Consider the following 15,965-nt stretch of genomic DNA (forward strand, 5'->3'; position numbering starts at 1 on the left):
GCTGCCCATCACAATTTCTCCCATTTTCTAACAATTAGTAGAACTGGAGTGGGCTTTTTGAGTCAATCCATGTCATTAATTCACACCAAGCATAGGACCCAGCTTGCAGATTTTTTTTTTTTTTTTTTTTTTTTTTTTTTTTGTACTGGGGATTGAACCCAAGGATGCTTAATCACTGAGTCATAGCCCTAGCCCTTTTTCAAATTTTATTTTGAAACAAGGTCTCACTAATTTGCTTAGGGCCTCACTAAATTGCTGAGTTTGGCTCTGAACTCATGATCTTCCTACATCAGCCTCTTGAGATTACAGGAATACACCACCATGCCTGGCCAGCATTTTTTTTTTTTTTTTTTTTTTTTTTTTTACATACTAGGGACAATAGGCAAGAAAGGATCATTGAGTTAAATGAAAATGCAAAATTAAATAAAATCTGCATTTTCATTGTGTATCATTCAGGCATCATTTCAAGAAATATTCTAGGTATATTCTCCAAATAGAGAAGGATTTTCTTGAGGGAGTTCGAAACTTATGTGCTATTAAAAGGGCTTGAAGAATAGAAATAAGAGTGTCAATGCCAAGCTGCTGGTTTCAAGGTGATAGATACATCCATGTCTTTCTGATCCAAAAATTGAAAACTGCTAATGACACCCAGAAATGAGAAAGCTATAACACATCATGCTACACAGGGATGGTAAATAGGGGCCTGGAGTGCAAAGGCTGCCAACTCATGTCTTCCCACAAAACCGTCTTCTCCTGCACTGTCATGGAAAGAAGGTTGGATTCTGCCTCTTCTCTCATTTCCTTCCAAATCTCATAAAAGTTAACATCATTGGTGGGACCTCAAACATGTGAAGTGTGGGGAGTACTGTGTTTTCAGCCCTGCAATACAGAAGGCTGGGACAAATGGGGTGTACAAATGGTGGTCCAGTGCCAGTGGGCAGTATCTAGCACACCTTTAAATCATATAGTCTAAATTGCTGTAGGTCACAACATTTGACATATATCTGTGGCCATATTAACATTTAAGGACTCTCCAGTGGGGTATCAGGGTAGAACATGGATTGCTGGTTAGTTGACATTCTCTGCCTCATTTCTCCTATCCTCCTCCATTGTCCTCTCAACTCGCTCTTTTCCCCACTTGTCTTTTAAATCCATTACTAAACTGAGATGATGAGAACATAAAATGGGGTTTATTATATAACTGAAACTCATGTATTAGTTATGTGAATGAGCGAATGAATGAATGAGGACCTTATTCAATTGTGATGGTTAATTTTATGTGCCAACTTGACTGGATTTCAGGGTACCCAGATTAAGTTTCATTTCTGGGTGTGTCTGTGAGGAAGTTTCTAGAAGAAGTTAGATTTGAATCACTTACTTGGTAAGTATATTGCCCTCTCCAATGTGGTGGCAATATCTAATGCCTTGGGAGCCTAAATAGAACAAAAGGTGGAAGAAAAGGAATTTTCTAACCCTGCTTTTCTACCTAACTGATTGACCTGAGACATCTCATCTCATCGTTTTCTGCCCTTGAACTTGGCTTTATATCATTAGCTCTTTTGGCTCTGAGAACTTCAGAGTCAAGCTGAATTATACCACTGACTTTCCCAGATCTTGCAGATGGCAGATGGTAACTGATCAGTCTCCATGATCACATGAACCAATTCCTCATAATAAATCTCCTTTTTATATATCTCCTTTTTTATACATAAGTTAAATGAATTTCCATTTATACATGTATACATATTTATCTGACAAGTTAGATACTGTCTTATTTGCCATCTTCTTCAAACTTATATTTTCATTTAAAATGTTTATTTCACAGAGCAGAAGAATAAACCATCTTACTTCTTTATTTGTCCCTTGAAACAATACATAGACTTCAAGTGCTGGCTCTGACTGGGATCAGAATTTGAAGTTAGGATGTTAATCCCCATGAGGCTAATGGGGTTTTCTTGATGATTTATAAGGTTTATGTGTTTTTGATTCTGAACTAATTTACAATAAATATATTTAAAAATTTTGTCTGGAAATGTTTTATTTTGTATTTTTTTATCCTCAGTCTGCATTTAAATTTGCTCATTTAGCTGTATGAATTGAGAAGTGATAAGAAACAGTGGTAGCAAAATTCACACACTTTGGAATACATGATTAGGGCACATTGTTGTGTAAATAAAGTAATTGCTAAGATTTTGACTATATCCCTATACTTCAATTTTTATCAAGCCATTTCTAAATTGCCCTATACTTTCAAAGTTTACAGATAAATTTAGATTTTCTCAATATAGCACTTTGGCACATAGACATTTATCAAAAGATAAATGCCTGTTGGACTTACATTGTGGATCTACTAGGCATCAAGTGCCACATTAAACATATTCCAGCCACCAGCTTCTATGAAATTGATGTCTTTAATCAAGTCATGCATATAAATTTGATCAGTGCTATTCTGTATGGAATAGGATCTAAGGGTTTATATATAAAACATAACTATAAGAAGATATATCCTCAGATATGCAGAGTCATGTTGGAGATGTCCATGTGTTTCCCCATTTTCACACTTAGATTGCTAGGTGAGGTCAAAGCTAAATTCTAATTCCATTTAGTTTTATGGAATAATCCACCTTCTCTCTTTCTTGAACAGTTTCCAATTATTTAGCTTTCTCCCTCTAAAATCCATGGAGCACAGTTAAGCACTCTGTTCCCTCTAATTTCATAGCATATTTGAAGGAGCTTTGTAAGGAATGGAGAAAGAAGAGAGAGCACCAAGCATGAAAAAGGCCAAGTTCCTGAATCAACTTTGCAACTTGCAAAATTATTTGGGGAATAATGCTGACATGTTTACTCAAGAGTAAAGTGACATCGGAAAACAAGATTCTTTTCAAGGTAATAATTTAGATTTATTTTTAAAAGAAAGAAGAGTTCTCTTGTTGATTTTATAACAGCAACCCCAACAATCAGCCATTTTTTGGCTAATTCATGCAATCCTCGAGCAAAACTTAAGCCCAGGTTTCTTTGGTAGGATTTAAAGTAGTAAGACATATGTGAATAAAATGATATTAGGTCTGTGTAACTCTGAATAATAAAATAAAGATTAAGATGGTAATATGTCCCTCAAGTACTGGTATTTAAACTTTAAAAATCAATCAAGAGAGAAGATTAAGTGGTGTTTCTTTGGTACTAAAAATGTAAAGCTAAGACCAAATTGTTCTATTTTCACAGATTTAAGATACAAAGAATGATATTTAAAGACATTAAAATGACTATTAAATTCTCTTCAGTTTGTAAAGAATCTCCTACGAAGTACACTTAGAAGAAATCCCTGAGTATATTAAATACTCTATTAGTATCTTCCTTCATAAACAAAGAGGAACAATTTAAAAGCTTTGCAAGACATCAACACAGTACTTAGCAAAAGCAGTATCCATTCATAAGGCTTGCTCCTTAGTGCTTGTAAATTAGGCCATCAAATGCTTAATAGGAAAAACAACAACTTCACAAAATTAAAATATGACATTTGAACATATTAACTGTTCTTCAGTATGTCTGAAAACCATTCTCTTATGGTCTCTCTATTTTGTTTTAGCCACTCAATATTGTTTTTCACTGTTTCTACCACTTGTTCCCTAGGTTGTTCTCCGGCTCCAGCTTCTGGATATTTTTCAAAAAAGCTCTGTATCTAGAAAAGACAGGGAAATAATTAGGAATGTCATTTTAAAGTCCAATTATTCTTCAAGAATTTCGTTCACAAACTGGGTATGCTTCCTTCCTACCTGGCCACTCAATATCATTGCAAGGTCCTGAGACACTCTGCTCTACTAGTAATCATGATCCCCGGCTTTTGGACCCCTGACGGCTTGCCAAGCCAAGAGGCTTTGACAGGTTGGGGAAGGAGGGCAGCATGCCAGTGGTTGGCATGCCTATTTCTGCTCCTGCTGACTTCTGTATTTTCTGTGCATTCCTCAGGTGTTACCTGGAAAATCTGGCTTGTGGAGTGGTTGTTTACCTAGTTTCTCGCCCTGAGAGTCTGGAGTATTTTAATGTGCTTTCAGTTCACTTATTTCAGTTCACTCATAAAAATGGTCTCTGTTCAACTTGGTTCTATCCTCCCTTCTACCCTCCAAAACTCTCCTCAAAACCCAGTTTAGTCGTATTTTCCATTAAAAAAATAATTATTTTGCTTCTTAACACAAGCAAGAATCTTAAAATCATAATAACTAATGAGTCCTCAAACTTCAAACAGTCTCTGTTTGTCCAGTATTAATGGATACTTTTCCTCCCAGGAAATTCAGAAATTGGGGATTAGTTTTGAAATTACAAAACTATGAATTCTGAATGGAATCAAATCTGGATCATAGTTACCATTACCAGGAAAGGGGAGGCACACTGTTCATGCTTTGGTGAACCTAAGGCCTCACATTTCTCAACTTTTAAACTGTTTCTTGCTCTTTTGAGCTTTTTCAGTTTAGAAAAAAAAATAATAGGTATACATTTTATTAGATACAAGCATTCTCTCTTTCTGTCTTGTTGTATTTGAATGAAGAAAATAAAATACCACTTCTGTTTGAAAAAAATGTTTAATCATGTTACTTTCTAGACACATAGAAAAGAATTAATCTTTGTACCTGCCAGAGTTGTAGTTCAGTGTTGAATGGCTCTGCTATAGTGACAATCCGGCCAAGGTTTCTGTTATTGAGTGTAAATCTGAAGAGAAATGTAGAGGAATAAAAGGGAGTATAAGTGCCTGAGCTTTTCAGTCTTTTTGTAGATGTAAATATTTCCTTTTTATATTTTGGGTTTTTTAAAGTAGTTTTCAAGTAAGTTAAACACAGTAAGAAAACACATTTAACTGAAAATAATTCTATTCAGGAGAAATTCATAGTAACTTCTGTGGGTTTTTGTTGTTGTTATTGTTTTGTTTTGTTTTTTGTAGACAGATTCACACCACTTCCTTAGATGGGGCTGTTTGCTGTATTCTCCAAATAGGTTCTTTTTTTCTTGCACACAGAAGTACCCAGCTAATGACCACATTTCTCAGTCTTCCTCACAGCTAGGTATAGACATTGGACTCAGTTCTTATCAACAGTGTGGAAACTCAGCTACTTCATGCATCTTCCTGCAGGGGCAGAACTTTGAACATAGGCTATTTACTCTGTTTTTGGAAAGCAGAAGCTTTAGTAGCTATTCACATTTTGGGGGTTATGATCTATATATATTTTCAAAGTAATTTTCAAAGTAAGTTATACACAGTAAGAAAACAAATTAAACTGAAAATAATGCTATTGAGGAGAAATTCTTAGTAATATAGTATAGATCTATATGATCTATAACAAGATGGTTAAAGCTAAGTGCCAAAAAAATTGTAGAGATGATATTCTCTTCCTGTCATTTTTGCATTTTCTCTCCTTAAAAGCAAGATGCGGAAATTTTCTTACAGATCCTAATACAAATAGGTGTGACACAGGTACAGATATAATCACTGTTAGTCACAATGTAAGAAAAACAACCACAAAATTCTGTATAAAGTTGGTTCACTGGAATGTTGGGGAAGGATACAGGAAAATTCATCTACATACAAAATAGGAGGAAACATTTTAATATTTAAAAATTATTGCCTAACAAAAGCAAAATATATGAAGACAAAAACTGGTAAAGTTTGTTTTACACAAAATTAAAAGAGAATCTGCCATAAACAAATTTAAAAGTAAAAAATGAACTAGGGAAAAATCATGTAACAGATATGATATAGAACAAATATTTTAATTATATAAAGAATCTTACAAGTGTATGATGGAGAAACATGCTAATATGAAACTTGCAAAGGGATGAAAAGTTGCCTCTGGGAAAAAGTTAAAATATTCTAGTATTCAACCATGATCTTTGTATAGTAAGGCCCATGCCCAATCTTATTTACCACAGACATCACTGAATTTAATTCCAACACACATTTCATTCCTAATATCATCAGTCATTATCCAAAATACACCTGTGTCTCTTGAACCCTTTTGCCCAGCCATCTAGAACCATCCCTTTGCTGGGAATACTGCTTCTCACTTATAGTCTGCTTATTTTCCCCCATCCTTTGTCTCACCAGGTCAGGAAACAGGATGAGTGTTCCTGCATACCATTGCTGCTCCCATTATTCTTTCGCTCCCTTTAAACACTTCCCTCTGGTTACTTCCTCTTCTATATAATATACTTTGGAACCTGACTCATCTTACTCCAGGCTATCCCATCACCCTGGGTGATTTTAAGGTGTACAGGGATGATCAGTGCAACATGTTAGCTCCTAAGTTTCTTGGCCTTACTTCCAATGATATTTTCTCCACTCCAGTCACCAAATCTCCATGATATTTTGTGATCACCCATAAGTAATTTGCATCTAAAGTTATTAATTTGTGCACCTTCTATGACATAACCTACCCTTCAGTTTCCACTAACCATTCCTGAATTTCTGCCCCCTTGACTATACCCACCTCTACTTTCTCCTGGACCATTATATCTTACTTCTTTTCAACTTATTTCTTGATGTAGTTCAGATACCATGATCTACCATTTTCAATAACATTTTTTTACCCTATGTTCTCAACTTCCCTATTCTTTAATAGCTTATGTCCAGCAAAACCCTAACTTCAGATGAGATCAACTGCCCATTTTCTCTGAGCTTATATCAGATGGTCAAGTTCTGTCAAAGAGTCACTGAACTTTCTCCTCTTATTGTTTCATTATAATAAATTCATGAATTCAAACTCTGAAATGGGCCCTCACCCTGATGATGCTCCTCCATTACCCTCTTCTTCTCTGCATTGCCTTTTTCAAAGATTTTTCACTCTCTTCCAATCTCTGAACACTCTGCTTCTTCCCTCCCAACGATGTCCTTGTCTCTGCTTCACAGAGAAATGTACAAACACACCTGCCTCACCCTAGCACATCTATTGCTTGCTGTTTCTTCCCACTGTCTTAAAAACTTTATTTAAAAAATATTTTTCTATTTTACATATTAATTTTCTCATTTCTTACTGGATCTTTATTATCAGCCTTTAAATATATTAAATATATAAAATGTCTTCCATATAAAAAAAGAAAACCCTTTTCTTTGATCTGACATCTCTTTTAATATCCTTTCTCACCTCCCCAATCATAGTCAAACTTTCCAAAAGATTTTCTCACTGATTCAGTTATTGATTTTTTTTTTTTTCAGTTGGAATATGCCCAGTTACTCTACTGAAAAACTCTTTCTAGTGTTATCAGTGGAACTTTTAAGTCAATAAATATAATGGACATTTTTTGGTCTTAAAATTTACTGAAAGGACCATACCCTCCTTGAAACAATCTCCACTTTCACCCTTCAGATGAGAAACAAAAACATCATACACAGCAAACTGAACTCACAATTCTCTTGCAAACAATATCCTTTCTAGAAATCTAGGCATTACCCGTGTCATCTCACTTTCATCTTCCATTTCTAATCTACCACCAAGTTCTAGATATTATTGTTGTCTCTTCATCATTACCATTACATCCATAGTCCCATCTGTCACTGGCTTTTGCTGGGACTATTACAACAGTTAACTGCTTTCCCCAAATCCACTCTGGCCCTCATCTAGGTCTACACTTCAAATTATCACCAGAGTTTTCTTTTCAAAGTAAAATCCATAATTTCACTTTTTTACTTAAAAACCTTCAGTGCCTTATCATTGCTTAGAACACAAGTTCAATTTTTCACATGACTTGGCAAGTCTTGGTCTTTATTTTTCTCTCTCTTGATAGGTCTTCATCCAGGAATGCTTCACTTCCTATATACCTAATTCACTCCTGCACTTCCTTTAGCTCAACCATCACATCCTTAGGGAAGCCCTTTCTTCCAATTTCTTTCCACTTGGTCAGGTTCCCCTTTTTGTTATATTGGCACACCCCGAACTACTTCTATTGGTAGTTACTACAGTTTTAAGTACGCATGCATTCATATAATTCTTTACACAATCTTGGTGTCCATTACTAAACTTTAAGCTCTGTGAGGACGGAGAACTAGGTTTGCTTCTCCTAAATGTTGTATTCCCAAGACCAATCATAATTCCTAGCACATGGTAGGTGTTCCACATGATTTACTGGATGGAAGATTTATAGTTTAAAATAAGATACTAGTTTTTATTTATTCAGTTATCAAGAATACTTAAAAATATCAATACTCAGTATTGAAAAGACTGAAAAAATGAGTTGTTAGTAAGATTTTTCTGTATCATGAGTCTATAATATTTATCAAAAACTCTAGAAATGGATGCATCATTTAACACAGTAGTAATACTACTGGTATTAATTGTATCCCAAAGATATTGTCAAGGACATTTGAAAAGAACAAAAACTCAGTTTCAAAGGTGTTATTCACAATACATTCTTTATAGTAGTTGAGGAACAATGACATTGTCTAAGAGATGGCTAAGTAAACTAAGATACATTGAAATACTATTGGACCCTTAAAAGCAACACTGAAAAACCAACCTCAAGATATGAAAAGATATCCACAAGATAGAATAATGTGTATAAAAAATCAAATTACAAAGTTACAAACATGTTTGATATGATTCCATCTCTATAAAATAAATAAATAGCCATAGAAAAATGACTCAAGGAAAAACAGTAATGTGACAACAAAAATTATTTCTGGGTAACTGCATTATAAAAGGCATTATTAAAAATATAAGAATGCTTATCTGCCTTTTGTAAAACAAAATCAGTTTTCTAACAAGAGAGTATTTTAAGAAGGAAGATATACTGAATTATTGCAGTGAGAATCAAAGTTTGCTAATTGCAGGTAATAAAAATTTTTCAATGACCTACAATTTCTATAATATTCCTTTCTGTTTTGTTCTTAGTGACTAAAAGTGAAAGAAAATACTTGGGAGTTGACAATAAATGGATTAATAAAAATTTCAAGTATCTGTATAAATCTAGAAATGAGATAATCAAATGTCTATCCCTAGAAACCAATACCATATCATTATTTCTTAGTTAAAATTAAGAAATAGAAACAACAGGTTTTACCTATCATACAGATCATAAACATTTAGACTAAAATAAATGTATTAGACCAATAAACTGATTTTTTTCTACAAAAAGAAAGAAAAAGAAAGTCAGGGAAAATATGCTGTGTATTTATCATAGTGGTTATTTTTAAAACTAAAATAAGGATGTAATAATATTTCAAGTAGTTAGAAAAATTATATAAAAATTATCTTCTTGGACTTTATATTTATGTATTACTATGTTACCCAAAAGAAATGATTTTGATGCACAGAGAACTTTTAATTAAGTGCTTATTAAATTATTTTGTTTATGAGATAGTATTTAGATAGTTTTAGTCATGTTTGGTCATGTTATTGACCTGATTTTTCATCCATTGCTACAAACTAAAATCAGACTTTTTTATACCACACTATTGACGTACAGGGTTCATTTGACATCATAGTTTTACCTCAGTTTAGTAGATGAAACAAATAATAATTTCTGAAGTATCTTTAGGACTTTGTGATTGAGGCTCAAACTGGCAAGGAAATTAGTGGTCTGGTGATTAGTTGTTGTAGAAATCACATGACAAAAAGCTCTATTTTAAAAAGCAGATTATTTATTTTAGGATGACAATAAATTGTTCAGAAATGGAGACAGTAAAACTACTCATCCTAAAATTTGGAAAAGGCTCAATGGTTTAGAAATATTTGGATAAAATTTGGCTCATTTCTACTTAATTTGTCATATAATTTTGCGTGGGGAAATTCTATTTATTCAAACCAAACATAATTAATATTCCTTTTTTGTGTAACTGTCAGACATGTGGTTATTATACAATTTTATGTTTGGGGCCATTTAAAATAATGCCTCATGAAAGATCATTAAACTGTGAAGAAATACTAAAAGCCTTAGGCAAGGGTTTTAGAATTGTTCTGGAAATGGTTTATCAACTTATTTTCCTTAGGGAAAAAATTCAGTTTTTTAGGTCTAATACATTTATTTTAGTCTAGATGCTTATGACCTCTACGATAGGTAAAATCTATTGTTTCTATTTCTTAATTTTTAATTAAGAAATAATAAATTAATTTTTAAAAATGAAAAATACAGTATTTGAAATGTTACACTAGAGGTGTTCAAATAGGCCTTGAGAAATACTCTGTTTAATAAACAATAATGGAATAGCCATTTTATTTTGGGAAATAAAACATTCTTTACTTATCTTTTCATAATAATTCAAAAGTAAACATTGTGCTTTATTTACATAGGCTTCTTACACCAAAGAAAAAAGAAAATGTCATTTTATAGTATTTCAACTAAAACAAAATACACAGTGTATGTCATTAAGCATTCATCTTTGGAAGAAAAAGACTAACATGGTACCGTGCATGATATGAACAGTTATAACTAAATAACATGGGGGTTTTCTGCTTGTTTGTTTTTTGGTACCAGGGATTGAACTCAGGGGCACTTAACCACTGAGCCATATCCCCAACCCTTTCATTTTTTTATTTTCAGACAGGGTCTAATTAAGTTGCTGAGGCTGACTTTGAATTTGTAATCCTCCCGCCTAAACCTCCCCAGCTACTGGGATTATAGGCCTGCAAAACCATGCCTGGCAATGGCGTTTTCTTAATAGGTAAATTCATTCATTCTAAACCAAGTATTTTATTGAAACAATTATAAACAAATGAACTATGCACACACACAAACACACACATGCACACACATACACACCAGCCAGTCTTCAGAGATGGATGAACAATTACAGTCACTAATCACAAGAAGAGAAAAGGCAAAAATCTTATCACAAATAGGCAAAAGCAATGTACAATACCTTAGTTGCAAGCTAGAGATATATAATGTGGATCTCAGAAGGAAAAAAAAATAAAAATAGCCACAATGGCACTAGTAGTAGAATAGAAAAGAGAAAGGAAACAGCCATGATTGTTGTAGTTGGTTTTTCTCACAAGGCGGTCATTACCAACTGATGGTACCTCTGGATGACAGGAGAGAGTACGAGGGGAAAACAGAGGCTATTTCCTAAATTGAGGATTACAGGTGGTAAATGTGCACCAATCTTTGCACACTTATTTGAGACATGCATTTATTTTATGCTTTGAAAAATGCTTTATTCATGGAAATTGCATTTAGAGGGTCAGAATCAAGAATAGCAATATTTCTTCTTCATGGAGCTGAAGAAATAAGAAGTTTGGAAAAGTATCTCTTCCACTGAGTTTGTTATTCTCTTGTCCCATTTTAGAATTGCCGTTGCCAGACTGGAGGTGTAGCTCAGTGATAGAGTGCATGCTTTCCAAGCCTGAGGCCCTGGATTCAATTTCCAGTACAAAAAAATCCTCCAACTGTTCTTCGTCATCCCCACCACCCCCCAGAAACCTGCTAAGGTCTGAGAAGAACTATTCAGAACTATTTAAAGAACTATTCAGAATACAAGTTTAATTATCTGGTCAGAGGAGATAAAAGTTATCACCCACATAAGCTCAAAAAGATATAGGGCACTAAATTGAGCCCAGGTTCAAGAATTCTCATTTAGTTTTTATCAAATATTAATTGAGAAAAAAAAAAAAACACTTAAAGTGTTTAAAAAAAAAAAAAAACAGTAATGGAGACCTACATATGTGCCTGGCATTATGCTAGCTACTAGCACATTGCTTACTTGGAAGGTAAATACCATTTTCCTTTACCTCTGATAATGAGTTATTTTAGATACTATATAGATGTCAGTGGAAGTACACCAAAGAGAAGAAGAAAGAAATTGTAGATTATATCAAATAAAGACAACATAGACCACTATCTGTTCATCACACCTGTTTACTAGGTATTCCCAGTTGAGCTGTATCCAGTTCCATGCCATGGTCTTCCCATAGCTGTTATAGGAGATATATCGAATGACTGTAAACACATCCTGAGTTTTAATAAGATTTGAGTCCTTGAGCATATCCAAATACCTAAGAGAAGTCAAACAAAAACAATTCAAAATGTTCACCACTTGCTAAATTCCAATACAACACAGCTTTCATTCCCTTGATTCAGTTCTTACAGCATTAACTGATAAAGTGAGTTTTATATGATAAATGATGAAACACAATTTTAAAAGTTTCAGTATTTTAAAATGTTTTTAAAGATTAGCCTGTGATTTTGAGAACCTGAGAAATATAAACTGTAGGGACATTAAAAAAACTTGTTGCCAGGTGCAGTGGCACACACCTGTAATTCCAGCAACTAGGGAGGTTGAGACAGGAGAACTGCAATTCAAGGCCAGCCTCAACAACTTAGAACAACTTAGTGAGACTGTCTCCCAAAGAAAAAAAAAAAAAAAGAAAGAAAGAAAGAAAAAGAAAAAAGGACTGGGGATGTGGCTAAGTGGCAAAGCACACCCAGGTTCAATTCCTAGTACCTCCCCCTCCATGAAAATTTTAAATTGTTTTGAAATACTAAAAAATAGCAAAAAAAAAAAAAAGCCCCACAGTATTTGAATGATTAGCTTTAAAAAATAACGTTTATTGAATTGAACATAAATACTTTACTCACTTACCTGTTGTCCCATTTAAAAAAAAAAAGAAGTTAGTAAATTAGGAGAAAGTATTTATGTTATTTTTTAAAATTTGTTAATAGTTTTATGCTCTTATTTGCTATAGGAAAACACAAATCTTGTTTGCTTTTCCCTAGATTATAAGAAACAGTCTTCTAATGTAATCTATATGATTAGATTATTTAGCTCTAGTTATAGCATGATGCAAATAGGTAAGGATAAATGGCCAAATGGATAGATCTTATTATATTTATGCAGTGGTTGTACCTAGAGTTGTATTTCTACTTGAGGTTCTACATAAAGGCATATTGGTATTAGAATAGTGTTTCCAAATAAGATCAGAACATATTTTATTCACTATGACCACTAAAAAATAGATATCTATTGCTGAAGGAATTTTCATATTCTTCTAGTCTTGTGTTTCCATGGCCTCCTACCAATTGGTGTGGCTCATTCATATCTTTAGGAAGATAAAAGATAACAGTTAAACAAAGGAATGACTGTTCAATTTGAATTGTGAGACAGTTTTGGGAATCAGCCTATGTCAAATAGAAAAGATAATTCTACATTTCTTTTGTTTTTATTAGCAAGCCAAGAAACAGGCTAACATACCGACCATAGATATGTGCCCTAATTGAGACTGGAGAAAACTCAAACTTTAAAGGAAGTCTGTGCCACATGGGAAACTGTACAATAGCACTTTCTCCAGTCCTTAGAGGAAGGGCCTACAGTTCAGTATCCACCTTTGTGCTAAGTTCATTATCATGTGGGTGAGTGACAGCGCATCTTAGGCAAAGTGAGGTGAATTTGTAAATAGGTGCAAGGTGATGATTCTGGTTCCCTTAACTTGTGTACTGTACAGGGGAACCTAGAAGTTTCTTCAGTCTACTAATAAGATATAGGATTGCCAAAGGGCTGCTGGGAAAACAAAAAGGCCACACAGCACAGGTACTTCATGAACCCAGGAACACAACTTTAATATCTGGAAAGCATACACTGTTCCAGCAGGTAAAATGTGATCTATAAAAACCCAGTGGACTCTGGTTCAGGAACAAAATAGGTAAACACCTTAGGGCAAAACCAGGAAGGACCAGAGTTCTCTTTCTCCATCACTACAAGATGACTTACGTCTCCCTGTACAGGAAGAACTTGTAGAAGAAAAGGAACTTGAGAAGACTGAACATTTGTTCCAAGAGGCCATTTAAATTTAGAATTGTAGCTTAACAACTGATTTAAAAACTAGACTGGCAGACAAAATTAGTGTTAGCTGGTTCCCCACCTTACTGGCTCATCTTTCAACAGCATGTGAACTTTTGGAAATAATCAGATAGAAAATAAAGATACTACCTTTTTTATACTTGCAGTGGAGGAAGTAAACCTGTACTGAAGGGTTTCATAGATGGTTGAAGTGACACACTCAAATGTAGGACTATTACCTTGATTTTTTAAAAAAAGTTTACTGGACTGGCATTGTAGCTCAGTGATAGAGAACTTGCCTAGCATGCACAAAGCCCCAGCTTTGATCCCTAGAACCACTTAAAAAATAAAATAAAATCAGTTAACTAAGTTTACTAAAATAATCTTTTTGTGTGTGTGTATAGTACAAGGTGTGGCAATTTGTCTTTTACCTTAGAGGGAATATCTCAACATACTCTAAACCATTGAACTTCTAGGAACTGCACCAAAGTGATGGGCTTCTAAATTTTTGCAAAATTTGTCCTCTACCACTTGACCCACAAGAACCTTACTAAAGCATCTAATGTACTTTCTAATATTCTTAATAGATATAATCAATACAATGCTATGAAAGTCATGGACAAGTATAATGTTTTGAGGTATGTTAGGATGATCAAGTTCTTTTTAAAATCTAAATTAAATTTCTTTTTAACAGATTAAAAACACAAAATTGTACAAAATATTAATGGGGTACTTGTGATGTTAAAATGACCAAGTTGCTAATGGGCTATCTTATAGCGGGGAGCAGGAGAATTCACACATGGCGCTGAGTTAAGGAGATGGAGGTATATTGTTGGCCCTGCTAGGCATAAGCAAACCACTTCTTGTAGTCCTTTCAAACTGTATTGTTCTGTAGTTTACTGTTTACATTCTGCCTCTCCCAAGAAGCATGAGGTGCTCAAGGATAGATATTATGTTTTATTTATTTTTATTTCCATAATCTGTCCTCTCAGTATAAAAGACAGAATCGTGTGAGGAGAAGTTCTTTCATCCTTTTCTTCCTCTCCTGGACATCTTTATGTGAAGACAACATGTTTGGAGCTCTGGAAGTCATGAGACCTCCCACACACTGAGCATGGCAGAACACAAAGAAAGGAAGGAGCCTGGGTCCTGGATAAAAATGTCAGTGCACTCCACTAGAAACCACCTACCTCCAGAACATTTTCATATGAGATTACATTTCTTTATTCTTTTGGCTGATCTCAAGATGGATATTTTGTTTCTTACATGAAGAATATTTTTAATGAATTTTTTTTGGGGAAAGACTTTGTTAATCAGACTCTTAAGACATTGTGACATATAAACTACTAAATACATTAACATAAATGAAATAAAATTCCAACTTAGACTAGGGGTTTATCTCAGTGGCTAAGCACTTCACCAGAATGTATGAAGCCTGGATTTGATCCTTAGTACCACAAATACCAAAACCCAAAAACATTAAAAACAAAACAAAACAAAACACTTACCTTGCCAAAAGAGTAACATTGTTCACTGATGCTAATCCATAGAGCAGTTTTTCTTTTTCTTGAGCTAATGTAGTTTTCTCATATTGCTCTAGAGTATGGTTCCATGAAATTTCATCTCCAGAGTTCTGCATTCCATACTGATAACCCAAAAGTCGGAGATTTACAGGAATACTAGAAAAAGAAGCAAGGTTTTAGAGATGTTTCATTTCTCAGTTTAAAGTCATCTAGAAATAAAAACAAGGTGAATAGTTACCTCTTGTCTGTTCTTAGCCAGTCTTTAAATAACTCAGAAGCGTTGCTCAAGGCTTCTCCATCTCCCATCTTGCAGGCAAACCCTAACACAGAGGCACGGAGTAACCTGTAAAACAGACAAGCACAAAGCCAGGGTTTAAGCACTTTTCAATATTTCTTAAAACACACAAACAAATACTAAATGAAGATTAATCTTAAAAAGGTGAGAAATAACTTTGTGAGGTGGTCACCAGTATCATGCCATCCGAGCAAGTCATGAATGGGCTTCACTTGATCTTGGAAATATTTCTGAAACAAAAACATCAGGTTATTACCATGAGTAATAATTTGCTTCCTATCAACAGTTTCCCATTTATTATAATTCTGCAATCTGCAGCCCTCTATTGTAAACATTTCCTATTAGTTCTGAGAACTTTGGGCCTGACTTTAGGAATGTATTCAGTTTTTTTTTA

General features: G+C 34.1%; 1 protein-coding gene across 1 annotated transcript in view; it reads right to left on the minus strand.

The window, feature by feature from the left end:
• Positions 1–315: 315 nt before the first annotated feature.
• Enpep (glutamyl aminopeptidase) overlaps positions 316–15,965 on the minus strand; it is an 82,227-nt gene continuing 66,577 nt past the window's right edge. The window contains exons 15-20 of the mRNA XM_047567329.1: positions 15,728–15,801; positions 15,515–15,619; positions 15,262–15,432; positions 11,832–11,972; positions 4,626–4,704; positions 316–3,679 (exon numbers count right to left, since the gene is read on the minus strand). Coding sequence (XP_047423285.1) covers positions 3,527–3,679; positions 4,626–4,704; positions 11,832–11,972; positions 15,262–15,432; positions 15,515–15,619; positions 15,728–15,801 — 723 coding nt within the window. The 3' untranslated portion in view covers positions 316–3,526. The remainder of the gene's footprint in view (positions 3,680–4,625; positions 4,705–11,831; positions 11,973–15,261; positions 15,433–15,514; positions 15,620–15,727; positions 15,802–15,965) is intronic.

This window comes from Sciurus carolinensis, chromosome 10 (assembly GCF_902686445.1).
Source record: "Sciurus carolinensis chromosome 10, mSciCar1.2, whole genome shotgun sequence".
Taxonomy (NCBI): domain Eukaryota; kingdom Metazoa; phylum Chordata; class Mammalia; order Rodentia; family Sciuridae; genus Sciurus; species Sciurus carolinensis.